Here is a 21,358-nt window from a genome sequence, read left to right on the forward strand (position 1 = left end):
TACATATATTACAAAAGTCCACAGACTTACGGAAAATCTTTCCTCACCGTAACATATCTATCATACTGATGTGTAAACTCATTCACACTCTTAGTATGCACAACATACTCAGGGCAATGCATTCCACTAACTGACCACTCTCCACATAAGAAAAATACTTCTCACTCTCTTGTTCACCACTTCCTTGCACAATTTCCAAGAATTGCCTCTAGTTCTTTCCCCCTTCTTTATTTTCCACAATCGGAAAAATACCCCTCAAGAGCTTAAACGTCTCCATCATATCACCCCTTCATCTGCTAGCAGCCAAACTCTGCAGATTACATGACTTTAGTCTATTCTTATAGCTAACATTCCACAGTCCTGAAATCATTTTTGTCAACAACTTCTGCATCCTCTCCAAAGTATCTTCATCCCTCTAAACCCCGGTGACCAGATTTGGACACAATAGTACAGATGTGGCCTGATCAAGATCTTATACAGTGGAATCACTAACATTTTATCTGTGCTGATTAATGTTCATCTTAATACTGCAGCAATCCTCTGAGTTGTCTTAATCATCTTTGCAACATGCCCCTTAAATTTTGATCTATCATAAATTCCAAGATCCTGTACTTACTCAACTTCCTCCAGCATGCTTTCCCATATAGAGTATGCACAATCCTATCTGCATTTCCCAAAATTTAAAATCTTACATTTAGCAACATTAAATTGGTGTCCCCATTTATATTATTATTAACATTATTTTCATCTGCCAAGTTTTGTATAAAAGTTCTTACCAATTTTTCTAAAACCATAACAACTACAAAAATTAACACAAACTGGTGTATACTTTACTTTATTTGTGTCAGAAGCAACATAATTCAAATCCACATAAATTTACAAAAAAAAAATTGATTATATATTGGAATTAAAAAGAAATGCAAAACAACACAATTTACATCATAAATACACTAAGTAAAAGTACACTAGAAGGTCCAACAAATTTTTGCTGCCCAGAATTTGATCAGATCACAAGCATTAGCTGTCGCATTAATTTCATTAACATTCACATAGGGATGATTCACATGAGAGTCCCCACTTTTTTTTACATTGTCTTTGGATCTTCCAAAGCTGCATTGCAGCCAATTTAAAGCTTTCCAGATAGTCCAGTTTTCTCTGCCCTGGTGGAAGATTTTCAGATGGTACAACCCAATCTGTAAGGTGATTGTTTCTTGTCTTTCATGAGGCTAGTCTTGATTTTTGGAGTGGTTCAGTAAGGTTTTCAGTGGTATGTACAAAAACTTTTCCTGGATTTTAACCTTTGATGGGTAGGTTGATATTCAAATAGAAGATAGTGTAGACATGGATGCCTTCAGCCTCTCGTTTCTAGCTGCCATCTTGTGTCTAATATCTGGAAGTGGTATGCCAGCTAAACAATAGATTTTTTTAACAAGGTGTCGGTCTCAAACAACAGTAATGCGTCCACATGTCTCATTTAAGGCAACATCCACCTGCTTAGCATGGCAGGATCTATACCATACAGAGCATGCATACAAGTAACATAGAGCCAAGGAAGTGGTCTTCACTGTTTGAGCCTGTGTTCCCCAGGTAGTGCTGGATAGTTTCCAGAGAATACTATTCTTTGTAGTTACTTTATGTTTAGTATTTATACAATGTCTTTCATAAGTGAGCGCACAGTCTAAAGTTACCCCTAAATATTTAGGTGTTGGACAATGATCTAAGTGAGTGCTCTCCCTAGTTATTTGTAGTTTCCTTGTTGCTTGTTATTCTTTAAATGGAATGCAAAGATTTGGGTTTTTAGAGGATTAGGTTTCAAACTATTTGTCACTACAGTAAGGGCTAGGTTCAATCAGTGCTTCAATGATTCAGAGTGTTCTACACTCTCAAAATGATCTGCCTGAGTGGCAATGGCATGATCATCAGCATAGATAAAACTTTTTGTATCTTTGGGGAGAGGCTGGTCATTTGTATAGATGCTAAAAAGCATCGGGGCGAAAACACTGCCTTGAGGGGAGGCTGTTCTTTTGAATCCTCTCAACTTGTCCTTGAAATTCAACAAAATATCTTAGATTCTGAAGAAGGCATCTAACTAGTTGAGTTTGGGTATTTTGCAGGTATTAATACAATTATTGAACAAATTCAGCATCCAGTGTTTGGTCACAGGACCAAATTTCTTGATTTTCTCAATACAAACTTCATCCAGACCTGCTGCTTTTCTTTTCTTACAAAGTTTAATTGCCCCATTAAGCTGTAAAAGGTTTGGAGAAAATATTTGTTTGAAAGGCTATTTTTCACTTCGTCAGACTATAATAAATTTAGTTTAATTTCTGGGTAGTGGCCCTTCCCTTAATGCATAACATTATATTTATTAAACTAAATTTATTATAGTCTGACAAAGTGAAAAATAACCTTTCAACATCTTTCTCTAAATCCAGAGTAATTTAATAAAAAGGTGGCACACCGTTTGGCAACTCCTATAAGAGGAGATGACCTTGCTAATGCTTCTGCCTTGGTATCTCCACTTGGGCCTGGCTCCCACTGAAGAGACCTCAATAAAGGTCGAAACTAGTCTGGGTAGTGGCCCTTCCCTTAATGCATAATATTATACATATCCGCAAGGAGATGTGTTTTGCATTAAGGGAGATACGGAGATAGGAGTGTTGGTAGCTTGCTCTGCCTTTGCAAGGAGTTGCCCGGTGTTGTACCACTTTACCCCAGTCCTGAAGATACTTTCAGGCGCAAACTTTGTTTGCACACACTTGGATAAAGGATTAAACTAAATTTATTAAAATATTTGTTTCTTTTCCATATTCCCCCTGAAGTCCTGTCTTTTGTATTTGAACTGGATTTATAGGTTTGCCACTTTTAAGAAGTTGATTTGCTAGTTGATTTGCCGAGACATTAGAACAGTGGCATCTCGTGGCTTGAATTTGTGGGGGATGCTGCAACTTTCGAAATATACATACATACTGTAAGTACAGTATATACATGTTTGGATAAAATATCAAAATTATGGTAAAAATAAAAAAAAAATTAAACATGAAAAAATATTGTTTATTATCGATAAAATTATAGTTTGGTATAATTCAAAATTACTTAAAAATAAAATATATTATTGTTTTGTTTCATGAAAAAATAGTTTATTATCGATAAAATTACACAGTTTAGTATAATTCAAAATTACTCAAAAATAAAATCCATTCCTTTAATTATAATTAAAGGAATGGATTTACAATTTTTGGACATTACAATTAAATTACAATTATGCAGCACTGTTCGTCTCGCAGTTCCAATGTTGTTTAATTGCAATGTCCAAATATTTAAAGAGATGGAGTAAACACGATAAGTACTATGAACACTCTACTACTGGTGCAAACTGCATATAAACAACATTGGAACTGCGAGACGAACAGTGCTGCATTATGCTAATTGCTCGCATCTCACTATGATGTGCATATGCTTGCGCGTGTAGCAATATGATACCATGGTAAACACAGTGCTGTTAGCACCCTTCTTTCTCCAAAGTGCTACAAGATGGATTTTTATTATTTTTTAGACAAAATAAGAGAATTGTATAGGATTGTTGATGATAAAATTAAATATTACAAGCAAATATAAATAAATTAATAAATATATTTATATATCGAGAAAGATTGGGGTGCTATAGTTCCGCAGTGCCTATGCACGAGCCACCCCTGCATTAGAATGTGTCAAAGTTTTGTTTGGGTCATTGCTGAAGCATCTAAGTAGCCTCCCAGCCTTTTTGGCTACTCCTTCCCATATCTATTTCATTCATTAACTTTATCCATTGTTCCCGTTTTGCTTCAAATATGGATTAACAACTTATTGTCTGCTTGCTATAGTTTCATCACTAAAAGGATCTCTTTCAAATAAGTTGCAGTATTTTATCAGTTGAGCTCGGGAGTTAATCCCTGGAAACAGTTAATTCTACATCTTCTTCAGATGGTTTCTCTGGAGCGTATCTGAACGGCTTCAATGAATTGGTCATAGGCCTCTGGAACTGGGTTAATGTTCTTGTTTTCTCATCTAATAGGTTGGAAAATTTTTAACAGTTTACCTTTCTAAAATTATATCTTCATCTAAAGTGAACAATTTGTGGATGAATTGCTGATAGTAGTTGACACTTATAGATTGATGTTGTGAATTGGGAATAGGAATACAAACAGCTTTTATGCAATGGTGGGCTATCCTCTTACTCACAAAGATAGATCTGGGTTATAGCCCCGCTTCCATCTTCTGCTGTAAAAAAGGAACGAGGATGTTTACTATTGTGGATAAGGGATAGCCGATATGATTCAGCCGATTTCAACACAGCCTCTCCATTCATATCATCTTGTGGGTCTGGCAGGAGGTTTTCCACTCAGTTTCATTGTTGTTTAAAGGAGAAAGCTACATTTGGGGGTTTGTAGATAGAATAAATGACAGAATTACTCAATTCTAGGGTGATTATCTCTATGTCATTCTCCTCTGTAATAGATGTTGTAAGGATCTGAAGGTCTGGTCTAATGAAAATGGCACTATCATATTTGCTATGGGGACGTTCCACTGCCAATATCATTCTTGGAATTTTCGGATGTCGTTGATTTATATCTGTGTGTTTCTTGTATACACAGTATATCATAATTTAGTTCTTGACAAAGTTTATGCAAGAGTTCTTTATGTATTGATAGACCTCTATATTCACAGAAATTATCATCAGTTTGATAAACTCTTGTCACGTCTTCTGAGAGTCATATTAAATAGATTAGATTAAAAGTTCTAGGCACAATAAATGCATAAAAGTTGCTTCTGGAGCTGAAGGATTAGTCCATGTTAACACTGTTGCCCAGGGGACACCCCAAATGCATAAATTACACATTATACTAGGAGGCACCTTCCATGTCCACCAACTGGTCTATAATTTGGTGCCTCCTCCCACCACCTTTATACAATGGCACTATCTTATCTTCCTTCCACTCCCTGTAAGTGACTTTTCTACTTGCAAGACTTTCATTAAATAGCCAAGTCAAGGGAGCTGTTAGTTCTTTAGTGCACTCCTTTAAGACTCGTGGCAAAATTTCATCCAGTCCCACAGCTTTGCTGGAATGCAGAATACTTATTATTGTAAATACATCCACTTCACTTACTTCTAATCCAACAACCCTCTCCATCATCTTTGGCATAGGACTCAAATCCCCAGAATGAAACATTCTAATAAAGTAATCATTAGATAGCCCTACAATATCATTCACCTTGGTCAATGGACCACCTTTTTAATCTAGCAAGACCATTTGTCCACAATTATTCCTTCAATTGCTAGTCAAAAGAAAAAAGAAAAAAGCTAAAGAAAAATATTCCTTAGGATTGTCCATTGATTGTAGTACTAGCCTCCTTTCATATTCTAATTTTCCTTTCCTGATTGTACTAGTCACCTTTCTTGCTTGAACTCCGTATTTCTCATGCAACTGTTCACCACTTATCATTCTATACTTTTTTCCATAACCTCTTTTCATCCATTTAACCACAATTTTTCTAACTTTTTGCATGTGTAGTATATACTTTGCTACTGCTGTTAAGAAATGGTCCTTAACTAGCTTCCATGCACCACTAACCTCCTTACCCTCTAATTCCTCCATACAAGGCACTGCCCCAAGTTGATTTCTAAGACTATTAAAATCACCTGCCTTATAATTTCACATCATTTCTTTTCTTTTTAAAACATTCACATACCTGTGCACTCTCTGGATCAATACCACATGGTCACTTTCACCAATTGGAGGCAATTATGACATTTCAGTCACCATCAAATTCTCTGATGCTATAATCAAATCCAAAACTCTTGATTCTCATTTCCTTCAACACATGTTGTTTAAGACATTTATCCCTCAAGAATTCCAAAAATTGAGTTATTGAATACCATAGACTACTTCCTCTGTCCAATCTAAATTTCCATAACTGACACCCACTATATGGAAATATAGTGGGTGTCAGTATATTTCCACTCACCAAGCCAATTTGTCTGAAAACATTTCCTGTTCATTCCCTGGCCTATAGCAACATTCAACTATATATCTGATCATGCCAACCTTTAATTCACACCATACACCCTCAAAGCCACATGCATTACATCCCTCCTGGCTCTCTATCCTCAGAGTGCATTTCATTTCATCTCATCAGAGTGATCCATCTCATTACTCCTCCCACCTTATCTTGCAGGAAAATAATATATCCTTCTACCTTTATTCCTGTCAAGACATCATCTTCTGTTAACCAGATTTCACCAATACCAATAATTTTAAGAGAGATGGCATCAATCAGTGCTATTAACTCATTCCCTTTATTCCTAATGCTCCTGGCATTAGTATATAGAAAAAGGAACTTCTCAGTCCTCTCTGTATAAGCACCAGCTAAGTCATTACCCTTTGGCCCTATATCTATCATTGTCTCTAATCTCCACTGCACTCAACATTATCTTATCTCTTGAATCATCTTTCCCACATGAGGCTGTACCTCCTGCTCTAGACCTTATAGATCTTACCTATTTTTTTTTTCAAATGTCCCCAGCTTTTTTTTTTTTTTTTTTGCAAATAAGGATATTATTTTTTTTTCTCCTTTTTTTTTTTTTTTGAATCCAGGTTACATTTTTTATTTTGTAGCATGTTTTTAAATAATTTTTCTCTATTTTTTTTCCTATATACATTCAATTCTCACTGCATCAAGCAGTTATAGTAAACTCACAGATGAAATATAACAAACTATTGAAAAGTCCCAGCTAAAAACATATAGCAACAATCCTATTGTAAAGGAAATTGTTATAGCAAAAGTTTGCTACCATGAAACTGCTCCTGTGGTATGTAGCTACAAGTTTGATATAATGAAACGTGAGTGGTGTATCTAGTATGATGAAGGTGGTTTTTATGGGTTGAAGCCTTTAGCGAGTGATTTTTTAATTTTTATTTATATTTTTATGTACGTCTCATCCATAACAAGTTGGTCACCAACAATATACAAGGGTGGTTTGAAAAGTTCTCAGCCTAACAATGAAAACACAAATTTATAATTTCAAAATTATTTTTACTTTTCAACATAAGCTTCCTTAAGACTAATATATTTATTCCAGTGATGCTCCAGCACCATTATCCCATCCCTGTAGTGGTTCTCAGTAAGATCTGCAAAATACCCCTCTAAAGCTGCAATCACCTCTTGATTCGAAGAAAAACACTGACCAGCGAGGAAGAGTTTTATTTTTGGGAAGAGATAGAAGTCAGGGGGAACCAAATCTGGGGAATAGGGTGTATGTTCCAACAATTCATAGTGCAGATCCCTTAATTTTCCCAATTGCCAAAAGCTTTGTGGGCAGGTGCACCGTCCTGATGAAAGATGATTGTTTCTTCTGCAAACCGGGTCTTTTCTCACGAATTTTTTCGTCTAGTCTGGTTAAAAGATCGGAATAATATTCCCTGGTTATTGTTTAACCCTTTTCAAGATAATTAATAAACAAAATACCTTTAGCATCTCAAAACACCTTTCCTGCTGATGGAGCTGACTTTGTCTTCTTTGGTGCTGAACAACTGGCGTGGTCCACTGCTGTTTGGATTCTGGTGTGTAATGGTGAATCCAAGTCTCATCCATGGTAATAAATCGACGAACAAAATCAGTTTTATTCTTGCTAAAACACTCCAAGCACTGTTCAGAAATTTTCATGCGAATGCATTTTTGATCTGCTGTGAGCAAGCACGGCACCCATATTGCGCTAAGCTTTTTCATATACAATTCTTCATGCAAAATACATCCTACACGTTCTTTTGAAATGCCTATAGCCTCAGCAATTTCACGTACTTTGACTTGCTGCCATATCGTGCACTTCATTGATGATTTCTGGTGTTAGACTTTTTGGATGTCCTTCACATTGATCATCTTTACGGTTGGTACGGCTACATTTAAACTCGGCAGCCCATTTCTTAATTGTTGAAAACGAAGGAGAAGAGTGCCCATAAACTTTTATGAACTTAGAATGAATTTCTTTTGGCATTAAACTTTCTTTTACCAAGAATTTTATAACCGCATGATACTCAATTTTATCCATTTCAAGGGATACAGACAACACTTTTGCTTCAGATAGCTGTATAAAACAAACTACTTAATAGAATAACTTGCAATTTCACATGGATGCTTATGACAGATGTACCAACTTAGAAAAAAAAATCTTGCCGATAGTGTTGCCATCTATGGTTGAGGCTGAGAACTTTTCAGACCACCCTCATATTTAATATTGTGGATTGGCTAAGAATTAGAAAATTTGGTCCAAACATGAAACTTTTTAGTCTTCAATAAGGATGGTCTTCCAATGGATAACAAAATTCATCTACCACATAAATAACAATGTGATCACTCATTAAAGCAAACAGATCTGGCTCTTTTCATTAGAGCTCATTTTATTTACACTCTTCTCATTTTCTATGAGAATAGTGAGAATTCATGTTGATGTGTCTTACATGTAAAGATTTATAGCAGACAGAAGAAAAGGCAACCTACTCATAGGGCGATGAGGTGAGTATTTAAGGAAAGGAGAATAGTAATAACAAAGATACCGTACGACTGCAGTGTCTAAGGCTAATATTTGAAAATCTAAAATGTTGATGGAACTGATATTTTGACTACCACCACAACATAACCATGCTGAGCTTTGGTGTAGTCCATTGATGGCGAACCTGTGGCACGCAATGCCAGAGGTGGCACGTCCGAGAACTTTGCTGGCACGTCAACGATTTACAGGTGATATCCTTTTATACGCTTATAAATTACTCAGTTTTTTTTTTAATTATTACAATACGTACAAGTTAAATTTTGTTTTACACGAGAGAGCAGCTATGAAGACTTGAATATGATTGGTGCGGTATTAACAAAAGATCACACAACCCAAAGATATAGGCAACCGACAAGTGTTGAATTGAAATGCTAATTCTCTTCAACTGAATTCCATAACATCTGAAACTGTCATAACAACATTCACTATATATTTCCTCGTTTTAACACATTCACGACAGGGTATCATTTAACGTTCAGACGGAACTTCTCATTACCAGCGGGCTGAACTCAGTGTTTTAAATCAGGTTTGTGTTTTAAAAATTCATAAAACTGTATTCAATTCACGTCAAAGTTCCATTTGGTATAAATGCATGCTTTCAATGTTTCGATTTTTAATTGGTTTTTTTCCACTGGTCCACTAAAGAAAATACTTGTTCAGTGGGGGCATTAGATCCAGGGAGACACATAAGCAAAATCCAACGATTTTTGAAATGTTTTTAAAAGATACATGTTTATCTGCGAAATTTTTAAAACATTCAACCCTACTACGTTATTTTGTCGCCATTCTTCGATCTTTTCACTGGTGACATAACTTTTAATGCACAAAACTTCATCAAATAGTTCACCGTCATTTATATTTAAGTTCCAGTGACTGGAAATGAACAAAACACTTTCCTCGATATTTGCCCGCAGAGGGATTTCTCGTAGTATGACCCATTCAAATACTTTCATTTCCATGAAACAGCTGTCCCAGTTATTTAAATAATCAATGCAGGTTTGGTAAAATTTATGAATTGCATCTTTAAATATGTTGGCATTAATATTCAATTTACTATTTCAATTCACAAAACAAAGAACAAAATGGCTATTTTAGAAAAGAAAAAAATTTAAAGCAGAGAGCAGTGAAATAAAGGACTGTCCTCTTAAATAAAGGACGTATGATCACCGTAATTATATGGCATGTTTCAATTCGTGGTAGAATTTTATTTGAAGTTAGTCTTTGTGATCTGTCATAATGACATCGAGAATTTCAAATGCAATAAAACAAACACTTATTTCATGTAATTGAAAAATTGGACAATAGTTTTTAGTTAGATACTGTGTTTCAGTGCAATCATATGTTGCACTGAAACACGGTTGTTGACTTGAGTCTGTACAGCATAGTTTCTGTGGGAGGGGACAATGATAGTGCAATTAGAGACAGCTGGAATAAAAATGGCATTATCTAATGAATCACACTATTTGTTGAGAAATATATTACACAGACTGCAAAAGCCTCTGTACCTTATTCAGGGATTCAATAAAACTACACTTGTTTTCCTTGCATCTGCAGTATTTAAAATATTCAACCCTACTATGACATTTTGTCGCCATTCTTCGATCTTTGGGGAGGGCGTGTTTTTAACCGAAGGGGGAGCGAGTTACTATCGCTTCGACGTGAACATGTTTAAACATTTTTCGTGTGCGAGATAATATGCAAAACTTTTTGATGTCTTTTTTCATAAAGTAAAATCAGAGGTGCGAGTTATATGCGAGAGCAAGTTATATTCGAGTAAATACAATAAGCATTTAGCCGACAAGTTGAGCTTCCCCTGCTCAGCTGACTTCTATGGTGAGTTACAATGCATAAATATTTTTATCACTACTGTTTTTTTTTTTTTTCAAACCAACATTAAAATCAATTTTACACTGAATAATATTATAAATTTATATATAAATAAAATAAAATATTATATATTATTATAAATTAATTAATACATTTTCTATTAATTTTCCCCCTACTAAAAACTTCCTGGCATGTCAGCAATTCGATTTGTAAACTTTTGGCACGTGCACATTAAAAGGTTCGCCACCACTGGTGTAGTCCATTTGATCTGTGGTGGCACCATCACATAAGCAGTGCTGTTAGTAGTTCTGGATATATATCTGAACCAACAAGCATTAACCCTTTAGCTGCTGATTTTATATTCTACTGACATTGTCCCATGTGCTGAATTAATTTTGCAAAAAATATATAAATAAAATCAATTAAAATTCTTACAAGAAGTCCAGACAGCATCATACATTCTTGATATACACTTGTTCACTCACAAAAATGGCAATAATAGTGTTTTATAAAATTTGCATAATCTGCAAGAAGTGTCCACTTGAGGGTGCCATTTTTTCCGCGCTCGAGTTAACTCGACCGTAGCAGTTAAAGAGTTAAACCATTAGACTGGAGAAAAAGATCCAGGAATGAATTAACATAGATTAACATTAACATGACATAGCTGAGGTATGACATCTACATCTCTGTGGTACCAGACACTATTAAGTGGTGGATGAATTTCACTGGCCAGAATAATACTACCATTTTGCTTATTATAAGCTTCAAGTGGCTTAAAACATGTTTGGACTTCAGAACAAAGTTTACTTCTTCCCCACTTTTTTTTTTTTTCCCAGCATGCAATATGAATGATGTTTTTAGAGTCAGCTCAGTGGAGGGACCAATGGTTATTCCATAACTGGATGCTAGATAGTATATAGGATCAAACCTAAATGGTAATGCTTAAAAGTCTTCTAGGTTCAGTTGGTGAATAATATTATTGCCCCTATTCTGCCAGCTTTACCTGGAAGGAGTCTGATGAAGTGGTATGTGGGATGGGTCACTGTTGAAGCCATGATTTGCAGAGGAGCCGGGTAAAATTCTCCACATGTATGCCTTGTGTGTGTGTATATATATATATATATAATCAAATGTATGTCATGTAATGTAATGTTTACTATATATTCCATGATCTTCAAATTTTAACAAATTATGTGCATATTGCTATGATATACCATGTCAGAGAATTTCCAACATAGAAATATATATATATATATATTTTTTTTTTTTTTCGCTAAAAAGCTCTCTGCCCTATTCTGTCTAATTCATTTGTTGTCTCTATTGCCTCCAATTCACCAACCATTCTGGCTTTCTGTTTCCAACTGCACTAATCCAGCAGGTAGAGATGCTGAAGCATTTCCTATCACCAATGATCTCGCACAACTTGCTCACATGCTTGCCTCAGTACCAGATAACTCTAGCCACTCTCTAAACATTACATTTTCGATTTTCTACTTACCTATTTGTAACTGCAAAGAAGCAGTTAAAAATAAATATTTATTATACAGGTCTAATTTTTTTTATCTATATACACAACTTCACCATATGCTTCCATGGATAAGTGAATGCTTTTTTCTTTTTTTCCCTTTCAGATTTTATCATTTCGTCTCTAAGGTGTTATATTGTTTTCACACTTTTTCATGTTTTTCCCAATAATATTGTAGATCTTAATCTACAGTTAAAATATGTAAGTTGTTCCAGATTTATTGTCAACATTTTTCTTTTTATTGGGATGCTGATTCTGATTTGTTTTATACTAAGTAGTGGTCACTTATAATAATTCATATTTCAAATCTTCTATAGACTCTTGTCCTGGACCAATCTAAAAACATTACTATCAATAACAATATTATGTAAGGAAGTTACAATGTACATTATATATTAATTAAAATAACTTTTAATTAATATTTCACAGACTAAATCTAGTTCCACCATTACAGCCACTCAGGGCTTGCTGGTTATGCCTTGGACACCACCCAGCATAAGATGTGATGGAAAAAGGCCACCTCACTTCCACAGGAACAAATATAAATATGAAATACTTTTCTTAGAATCTACCTCAGCCTTAATGAACTACCCAAACTTAAACAAATTTGGGTAGTTCATTCCAGATTTGAGGTAAAACTACCTCAAATCTGGGAAACACTCATCCTTAGAACTTGATCCCAACAGCCAAGAACACCCATCCCAGCCCGCATAGGACTTTAGACTTGCCTTTGTTGTTCTGCTTCAGTCATACTTACCTTATGTAGCACTTGCATGCACATATTGATTTGTTTACTGCTCCCTGATGGTAGCAGTTTGACTCTGATGAAATACTGGAAATATTAATTAAAAGTTATTCTAATTAATATATAGTGTATGTTGTAACTTCCTTGAGTAATATCATTATGAATAACCAACTAAGGCAAGTCTAAAGTCCTAAATAGTGCTTCCTATGCATAACCAACCAATATATAGCCTTGCTAGTAGAATCAAGTAATTTTTACATGTTTGTTCCATGCAAATTTATGTTGGAACATGTTAGTAATAACTAGTCCATGACCTGAGTACAAAAAGCTGCAGGTACTTATTACTACCTTGCCTTTTTCTCTAAGTTTTATCAAAACCTTTCTATATGTTTGGGATTCATTTCCTACTCTGCTGTTTAAGCACAATCTTCTCTTGTATATCAGAAAAGCACGTATTAAAAAATGTTCTAACATATTATGGTTCACTCTTTTTATACAGAATAAACTATATTTAACTAAGTAGCCACCATATGAAACAAATACTGTTTTAAATTACAAGTATTTTTATAATGTACATGCATATTATCTCATAAGAGATGCAATAAAATTAATTTCATATATTTACACTCCTTCTTCTTTAATAAGATCTTCTACCATGGCAAGAGTATTCTTAGATGTTCTGTATTCCTCAACTGAAATTTAAAGAAATTAGCAATAAGTTATAACAGCACAATAATAAATACTCATAGCTATACTTAATTTATCTAAAAATGTTAATTAACATTATTTTAAATTAATTATAGATATTGAAATATTTATTACAAAAAAAACTTGTGACGTTGAAAGATTTATGGAAGTGAAACTTAACCATTAAAAACAACAACTGCCATATGATGGTATGTCACCACAATGAGAACAGAAAGCTTGGAACTGGTTAGAATTACAACAAGCTAATCACATTTTTAATCAACTTTCAGGGATTACCCTTTGTTTTCAATTCCTTTTAACCTCCTATCATGTATGATAAATTCACCTATCAATCCTATAACATTCCTTCATTAATTATGCCTATTCCACATCTCTTTTCCAGCTATTTACCAAACACTGCAACCTACATTCTGTATGTTGTATTCATAATGTATCTCCATAGTAAACTTTCCATTCAACAGTCTTCATATTATTTTGGTATTATGTTTTTATTATTATTATTATTTTATTGAACAACTGGAGTTTGCAGTCCTTAGAAAAAACTGGGTGGGGGAGATTGTGTCAACAAAGAGCTGTTCTTGATACTCTGCCTGAATCATTAATGCAAAAACCGGAGGCAAAGAATAATGCCAAGAGTTCAGTTTTGTCTTTGGATGAAGTTACACAGTGTTATCTAGATGAGAGAAGTGGAAAGATGGACAGGCAGAAGCTGCAATGAATGGCCTAGGCAAGAGACCAGAAAGCTTGACTGCAATTTGAGCAGGACATCAGTTTTCTATACTTGGTTCTTTCAGTCTAACTTGGATTTGCTGATCTTTTTCACGAGAACAATTTAGGTAACAAGTGGAAATCGTGTCATCCCATTTGGCACTACCATAGTGCCAAAGGACGAGACAGAGCAGCTGGGTGAAGGGGATTCATGTTGGAAAGGAAACTTGGATTATGTTAAGTGTAACTTACCAAAATGAGAGCTGACATCTACAGTATATTTATCAGAAGAACTAGTAAGAAGGTGTTTGTTAAGTGAGAAGAGAATTATCAAGTATTCTGGTAGACAGATGGACAATTCTTGAAAGATTGTTGCTGATAGAAAATCTCTCTCTTTCTCTGAATCTCTTCTGGCTTGATTCAGTGAAAGTGGAGGAGGAGGAGGAGGAGAAGTGGTAACATTTGAGTTGCGAATTTTGAAGTCCCCAGTGAGGAAACTTCCATATTGAATAACTGGACTATATATGATTAAGCTTCATAGAAAAATAATGGAAAATATTAGGGTGATTATCAGAATTTGGAGATCAAAAGAGACAGCAAATTAATACAACTCAGCATGGTATTTTGACCACAGCAAAGGGATTCAAGACTTGCAATTTTCTGACAGAGGATGTCACAGATGCAGGAGATTTCACCCTTATGGAGGAAGAAATCGTGCAAGGCACAGTTTGGAAAGATGGGGTGGACAGTAATGGTTGAGAATGTTAGCTGAGGTTCTGTTAAAAATAACACAGTGGATTTAGATATCTGTATGTCATTTATATTGGAGTTAAGGTCACAAATGTTAGTGGGTGGCTACAGATCAGTTTTTTTTTTTTTTAATGGATTTTTGTTCTTTATGTTTTTTGGGTTAGTCTTATTGTTATTTTAGTATTCTTTGAGTTATTCTTTATTACTTGCTTTTGGTACTATTTTCTGAGCAAGTTTTTTTTTAATCCATAATGACTGCTATCAAATTATTTTATGATTTGCATGGCTGTTCTGTGTTCAAAAATTCAAGGATGTAGTGAGTGTGAAAAATCAACAGACATGCCTCCCACAAAGAGAGAGAGAGAGAGAGAGAGAGAGAGAGCAGGAGTTTTTCTGTGTGCAGAAAGAATATCGAATTGGGAGAGCTCTGGAGGTGCTTTCACCATGTTTAATGCACCCATGAAGCCGTCACCCACCTACAAGGAAGGAAGAAACTGGAAACATTGTTCTTGGGTGTGTGTGGGGGGGACTAATCCTGGCAATAGACATTTCAGGCCTCCAATAAGCATGGCAGTGATGTTTCTCTACCATTTTTGGAGGTCTAGGTGGCATTTCTTACAGGCAGAGAAGATAAGCATTTATGGCAGCAATACTTGCCAGGATCAGCTGAGCTCCTTTGAAGAAACAGGACACACTGTATGAATGTAGTGGCTTAGCTGGGAAACTATTGATATGTCACTAAATCATCAGTGATTCAAAGGCTGATTGCAGTGATGCTCTACAATGAAAAATCGGTCTACATGTGTAACTGAATTTTTAGATGTATTCTTTTAATTGAGTGTATCAATAACATGTTTATTGATATACAGAAAATCTATTCACATAGCTACTCTTACAATTCCCTTATCTTTCTCAAAAACACGTAATCTTAGAAGTGTCATTTGAAGAATTCTTAAGTATGATCTCAAGTAAGTTATATTTAATAAGAAATTAATGTTTAATCATTCATCCAAGTGCAAGAAAACAGCCTGCATATGAAGTATCTTCATAACTAGGCTACTTATATATAGAGGCTGTTGTCACATTTCACACTAATTATGTAATATTAAGCATAGGTTTTGCCTTGGTGTAATCCCATAATGCAATGCACATTACCCATAACAGGATGATACAAAGGTTGAATTAATGCAGAAGCCATATTTCCAATATACATAAGGTGTATCACCTTATTATTAAAATGCTCTGGATCAGAGATAGTAGTAGAGAGTTTATCATTTGGTTACAAAGTAAATTACACCTGACAAGAAATTGTATCACTGTTTAATCCTGTATTCAAGTGTAAGCAAAGTTTACATGTGAAGTAACTTCATGACTAGGCTAATTATATAAAGAACCCGTTGACTTCACACCAAATGCCTTAGTATTCACAGAATGCAAAGCACATTTCCTCTTGGAAGCCTCTATATACAAGTAGCCTAATCATGAAGATATTTCACATGTCAACTGTTTGCTTACACTTGGATAAAGAATTAAACAAGAATATAATATCTTGTCAAGTAATAATTTACTTTGTAACAAGCGATAAAACTCTCTACAGCTTCTCTGATCTAGAGTATTTTAACAGGATGAAACACAATCTGACTACTTGTATATGAAAAATATTACTTCAGCATTAATTCAACTTTGGTGGGTAGTGACATTTCCCCTCAATGCATAACAATATGCACACCTGAAAATATGTATGCTTTGTATTATGAGATACGAAGGCAATTAATATAAAGTCATCAGCCTCTATATACAGGTAGCCTAGTCATGAAGAAACTTCATGCACAAACTTTGTTTGCATAAACTTGGATGAAGGATTAAACAAGAATAAATTTTTTGTCAAGTATAATTTACTCTGGAACCAACTGAAAAACTTATTACAAATATAATCTCTTCAAACAACAAAAGTTTTAACACAGATCAGTTACAATCAAAGTTACTATAACAAGACTACAAGAGCAACCTCAAAGTTTATTTCTCTCTCTCTCTCTTTTTTTTTTTTTTTTTTGGAATTTGTCATTATACAGTATTTTCATCTGGGTAATAATTTAGGTGGTAGATTTTCACTGCCCAGTGCAAGACTACCACCATGCTTGATGATGCATATTACAAGCAAATCAGTGGCCTAAAGAATAATTGTAATGATCTCTTGATGAAAGTTTGAAAAACTTTTAAACGTGGTCTTTAGAACAAGGTAACCTAACTTAATCTAATCCTTAGTAATAATCTGTGATGAATGTTTGATGATAGACTGAAGCAATATAAAATATCTGCAGTGAAAGGCCAGCTTACACTGTGGACCATAACAATTGCAAAAAATATAAAAAAAAATAAATAAAAAATATAATAATATCAAAAAATCCAAAGCAGACTTTGTAAGGGCTAAATACACTAAGCATGCCTCTTGCTTAAATGCCAGTCAGGACTTCTGGTCCCCCCCCCCTGCTTCAGTGATGCTGTGGGACAAAATCTCTGCCCTTCCATGTTTCCACTTCTCTCATATTCTGATGGTACAATGGTGACATCTCCTAAGGATAAGACTGACCTCTTGGCATTCAACTTTCCCTCCAAATCTCCTTCTAGCTATTCCACGAACTATCCATAATACGTCTCCTCTGATCTTTCATCAGAAGAATACTCAACAGCTTCGATACTAACAAGTCTCCTGGTCCTTATTCCCTCCAGCTGTACTAAAAGCTTGTGCTCCAGAGCCAACACCCATTTTGTATCCACTCTACAAGCTGTTCTACTCATCTTGTATCTATCCAACAGCTCCAGAGAAAGCTGTTATCCAACCAATTCCCAAAAAAGGAGATAAATCAACCATCAGACTATTGCTCCTACTGCTCTCACTTCAGTAATCTTGAAAATAATGGAAAAGCTCATCATTTTGTGTAGCCTTTGTGTATGTGTGTTCTTATTCTTTCCCAGATTCCATCAAGAACATCAGGAGTCTCTAAATGCTTTCCATCGGTTCCTTGTCCTTGCTATTGATCTCAGTTCAGCAAAACTCTTCTCACATTCTATTAAAGTTGAAATCCTTCATGTATTTCGTATGAATTCCATTTCAGGACTGCATGACAGATTTCTTCATGGTCTCTCCTAAATGTATATCCAATCCATCTAAATTTTTTCTGATTTCAATGTTGACTTTTTGCTGATTTGTCTTTTCCAGAAGTATTCATTAGCAATTATTTTCTGTGGTTTGTCTTCATCCATTTCTCTACAAGCAATCTGCTTCTTCTTTAGATGATGTTTTTCTTGAGGAGCTAGGTTGTAATCAATGGAGAGAATAGTATGGGGAAGGCTTCCAGTGAACAGAGGTATATGGAATGAAGGCAGAGGAAGAAGTTGGTCCGATAAATTTAGAGCTTAATTATATGTGGGCGTTGACAACAGCCGCTTATGTTTGTATGCAATTAGAGGAATGGTAGTGGCCAATTTAGTAGAGCAGCATCCGTGAAAATACTTATAGAAAAGACTTAGGGACTCAGTGAGAAAGAAAGAGAGTAATACCTCTTTCTCTTCTGAAAACACTAAAGCATCAGCAGAAGAGATGTGTTGTTTAAAATGAAAACAAAGCTTTTTTTGGAGGCTGAAGAGGCTGTGAATGTGGTGTGTTTGCACAATGGTAGGCTAGATATGAAAGTCAACCCAAGAGAAAAACTGATCCTGGTTGGCAAGCAGAATATTGCCAAAAGTGAGGGAGAGAGTGAAGCATGGCCACACTTCTGGGAAATGAGACAAGATTGCATTATGGTTAATAAAACTCACAAACTCATGTTAGAGGCTTAATGGAGTGATACAGCAATAAGAAAGGATTAAAAATTATTTAATTCTTCCAATATTTTCTCTCAGTCACTGAGACATCAACCTAGGGAATACAATATGAGACTTAGTAACTCACTCACATTCTCTCTCTCATGCACACACACAAGGATTCTAAGAGGTAGTGATTGTGTAATATTATGAAGTCCTTGACTTCATGATATATATAGCCTCTACAACTCAAATACCACCCTCGCCTTCTTGTGGTAGAACCTGTTATCACAAATGAGGCTCTGCTGACCTTGTATTGGCATTATAACCGAAACATCTGACGAGAGTAAATGCTTGTGTATAAAGCGCATGTCTGGATGCTGAGGTAGCAGCCCTACCACCAGAATAGGAACTCTGTAAGCTAACAACCTGCAAGTCTCAGAAAATTTAAATATTGTTTTCAAGTTGGATAAATGCAAAAATCAGATGGACTTCTTGGTATTGACTAAAGCTGGAAAAAAATTAGGGCATGAATTGGCCAATAGAATATTAAAACATTATCAAACAGGAAAACCAGCACAACTAAGAAAGGAGTTGGAAAAATATAAAATTGAATTAAATTAAGGGGATAAAAATCCCTTATTGTTTTTCAGCCAGTATGCGAAACTCTAAGATCGAAAACTACGATCTAAGCGTTTCATGCCGACGAACTATCGGAGAATCCAAGCGTAAGTGACCACTTGGTAGTACCACACCAAGGCAACTCGATGCAAAGGTGGAGCAAGCTCCCTCACTATTCTTGATATTTTCTCATAATGTAAAAACACACAGCTAGTATGAGATGTAATACTGCTTTACATTATGAGGAGAGGTCACTACCCAGACTGGTTTCAACCTCTTTTTTTTTTTTTTTCTGAGGTCTCATCAGTGAGTAGCTAGACCTAAATGATATTAAAGTTTAAGTGAAAAGAACTTACATACCTTTGCTATACGAATGCCAGAAAGGTGTGCCATTATATTATATTATAACATATTATAACTAAGAAGAAAAGCCAAACGGCTATTTTTCTGGCAAAGTTGATAAATTAAGGGGATAAAAATCCCTTATTGTTTTTCAGCCAGTATCTGAAACTCTATGATCGAAAACTACATTAGAACCACTTCGATATACTAGAAAAGTTCATCCAATATTTGCTGATGATCAACTATTATGATTCTTTCTTTTCCTGAAATATACCAATTATCATACAGCACAATCCATGGTACTTAATCAAATTAAATGGAAAAACAATAGTTATAATATGGAATATTAAACACATTTTTTTTTTTTTTTTTTAATAAGAGTACACTAACTTAGTAAAAATTTGTCGGTGGGCTGACAGGTACATAGCATGATAATATCACACTATTATTTATTTTGGTAAATGTTTGCGATATCTCAGTCCTGAAATATCTTCAGGACTGAGGCAACTTGTGGTAAAGGTTGACCAAGCTCTCATCACTCCTTGTCTTAGTATCTCCAATAATGCAAAGCACATCTCCTTGCGGATGTATAATGCTATGCATTAAGGGAAGGGTCACTATCCAGGCCGGTTTCAACCTTTACTGAGGTCTCGTTAGTGGGAGCCAGACCCACAGGTGGTGATACTATGGCAGACGCAATGGAGAAGTCATATTTACCTATACGAGTTACCAAAAGCTGTCTCACCTTATTATTAAATTACTCTGGATTTACAGAAAGATGTTGGAAATTTTTTTCCCACTTGGTTAGACTACAATAAATTTAGTTTAATCCTTTATCTAAGTGTAAGCAAACAAAGTTTGCGCCTGAAATATCTTCAGGGCTGAGGCAACTTGTGGTAAAGGTGGACCAAGCTCTCATCACTCCTTGTCAGTATCTCCCATAATGCAAAGCACATCTCCTTGCATATGTATAATGATATGCATTAAGGGAAGGATCACTACCCAGACCGATTTCAACCTTTAATGAGGTCTCATCGGTGGGAGCCAGACCAAGAGGTGGTGATACTAAGGCAGAAGCAATGGAGAAGTCATATTTGGCAACTCGTATAGGTAGATATGACTTCTCCATTGCTTTTGCCTTAGTATCACCACCTCTGGGTCTGACTCCCACTGACGAGACCTCAATAAAGGTTGAAACCGGTCTGGGTAGTGGCTTTTCCCTTAATGCATAACATTATACATGTCTGCAAGGAGGTGCTTTGCATTATGGGAGATACCAAGACAAGGAGTGATGAGAGCTTGGTCCACATTTACCATGAGCTGCCTCAGTCCTGAAGATAGTTCAGGCGCAAACTTTGTTTGCTTACACTTGGATAAAGGATTAAACTAAATTTATTATATACAAATAATATACAATTTAGTTTTTGAAGATCTTTCAAAAAAAATTAAAAATAACATAAATATTAGTTTTAAAAGTATTATTTCTACCAAGAGTTATAAAAAATAAGTAGAAAATACCATAGCAATTCTGAATTTCTAGCAAGTATTGCTTACTTGCAGGTGGAAAGAATGTCTCATCACTAAATGTCTTATTCAGAATTTCAAATCTGGAACAGTCAACCCTCACAAGAGCAAGCTCATAGGGACCACAGAAATAAGTTAATTTCCTTTAGGATGGTACTGATGCTAACAGTGCTTTACCCAGGACTTGTCAGCAATTTGTTGTGTTGAGTGATTTCAC

The 21,358-nt window shown here is 35.2% G+C and overlaps 1 protein-coding gene across 1 annotated transcript in view; it reads right to left on the minus strand.

Moving 5' to 3' along the window:
* The window catches only part of PMP34 (Peroxisomal Membrane Protein 34), a 178,530-nt gene that overhangs the window by 111,783 nt on the left and 45,389 nt on the right, over window positions 1–21,358 (minus strand). The window contains exon 3 of the mRNA XM_090405144.1: window positions 13,310–13,376. Within this exon, the coding sequence (XP_090261270.1) occupies window positions 13,310–13,376 (67 nt within the window). The remainder of the gene's footprint in view (window positions 1–13,309; window positions 13,377–21,358) is intronic.

Source organism: Typopeltis vanoorti, chromosome 2 (assembly GCF_054136105.1).
Source record: "Typopeltis vanoorti isolate ZY-2024b chromosome 2, IOZ_Tvanoo_1.0, whole genome shotgun sequence".
In the NCBI taxonomy this organism is placed as follows: domain Eukaryota; kingdom Metazoa; phylum Arthropoda; class Arachnida; order Uropygi; family Thelyphonidae; genus Typopeltis; species Typopeltis vanoorti.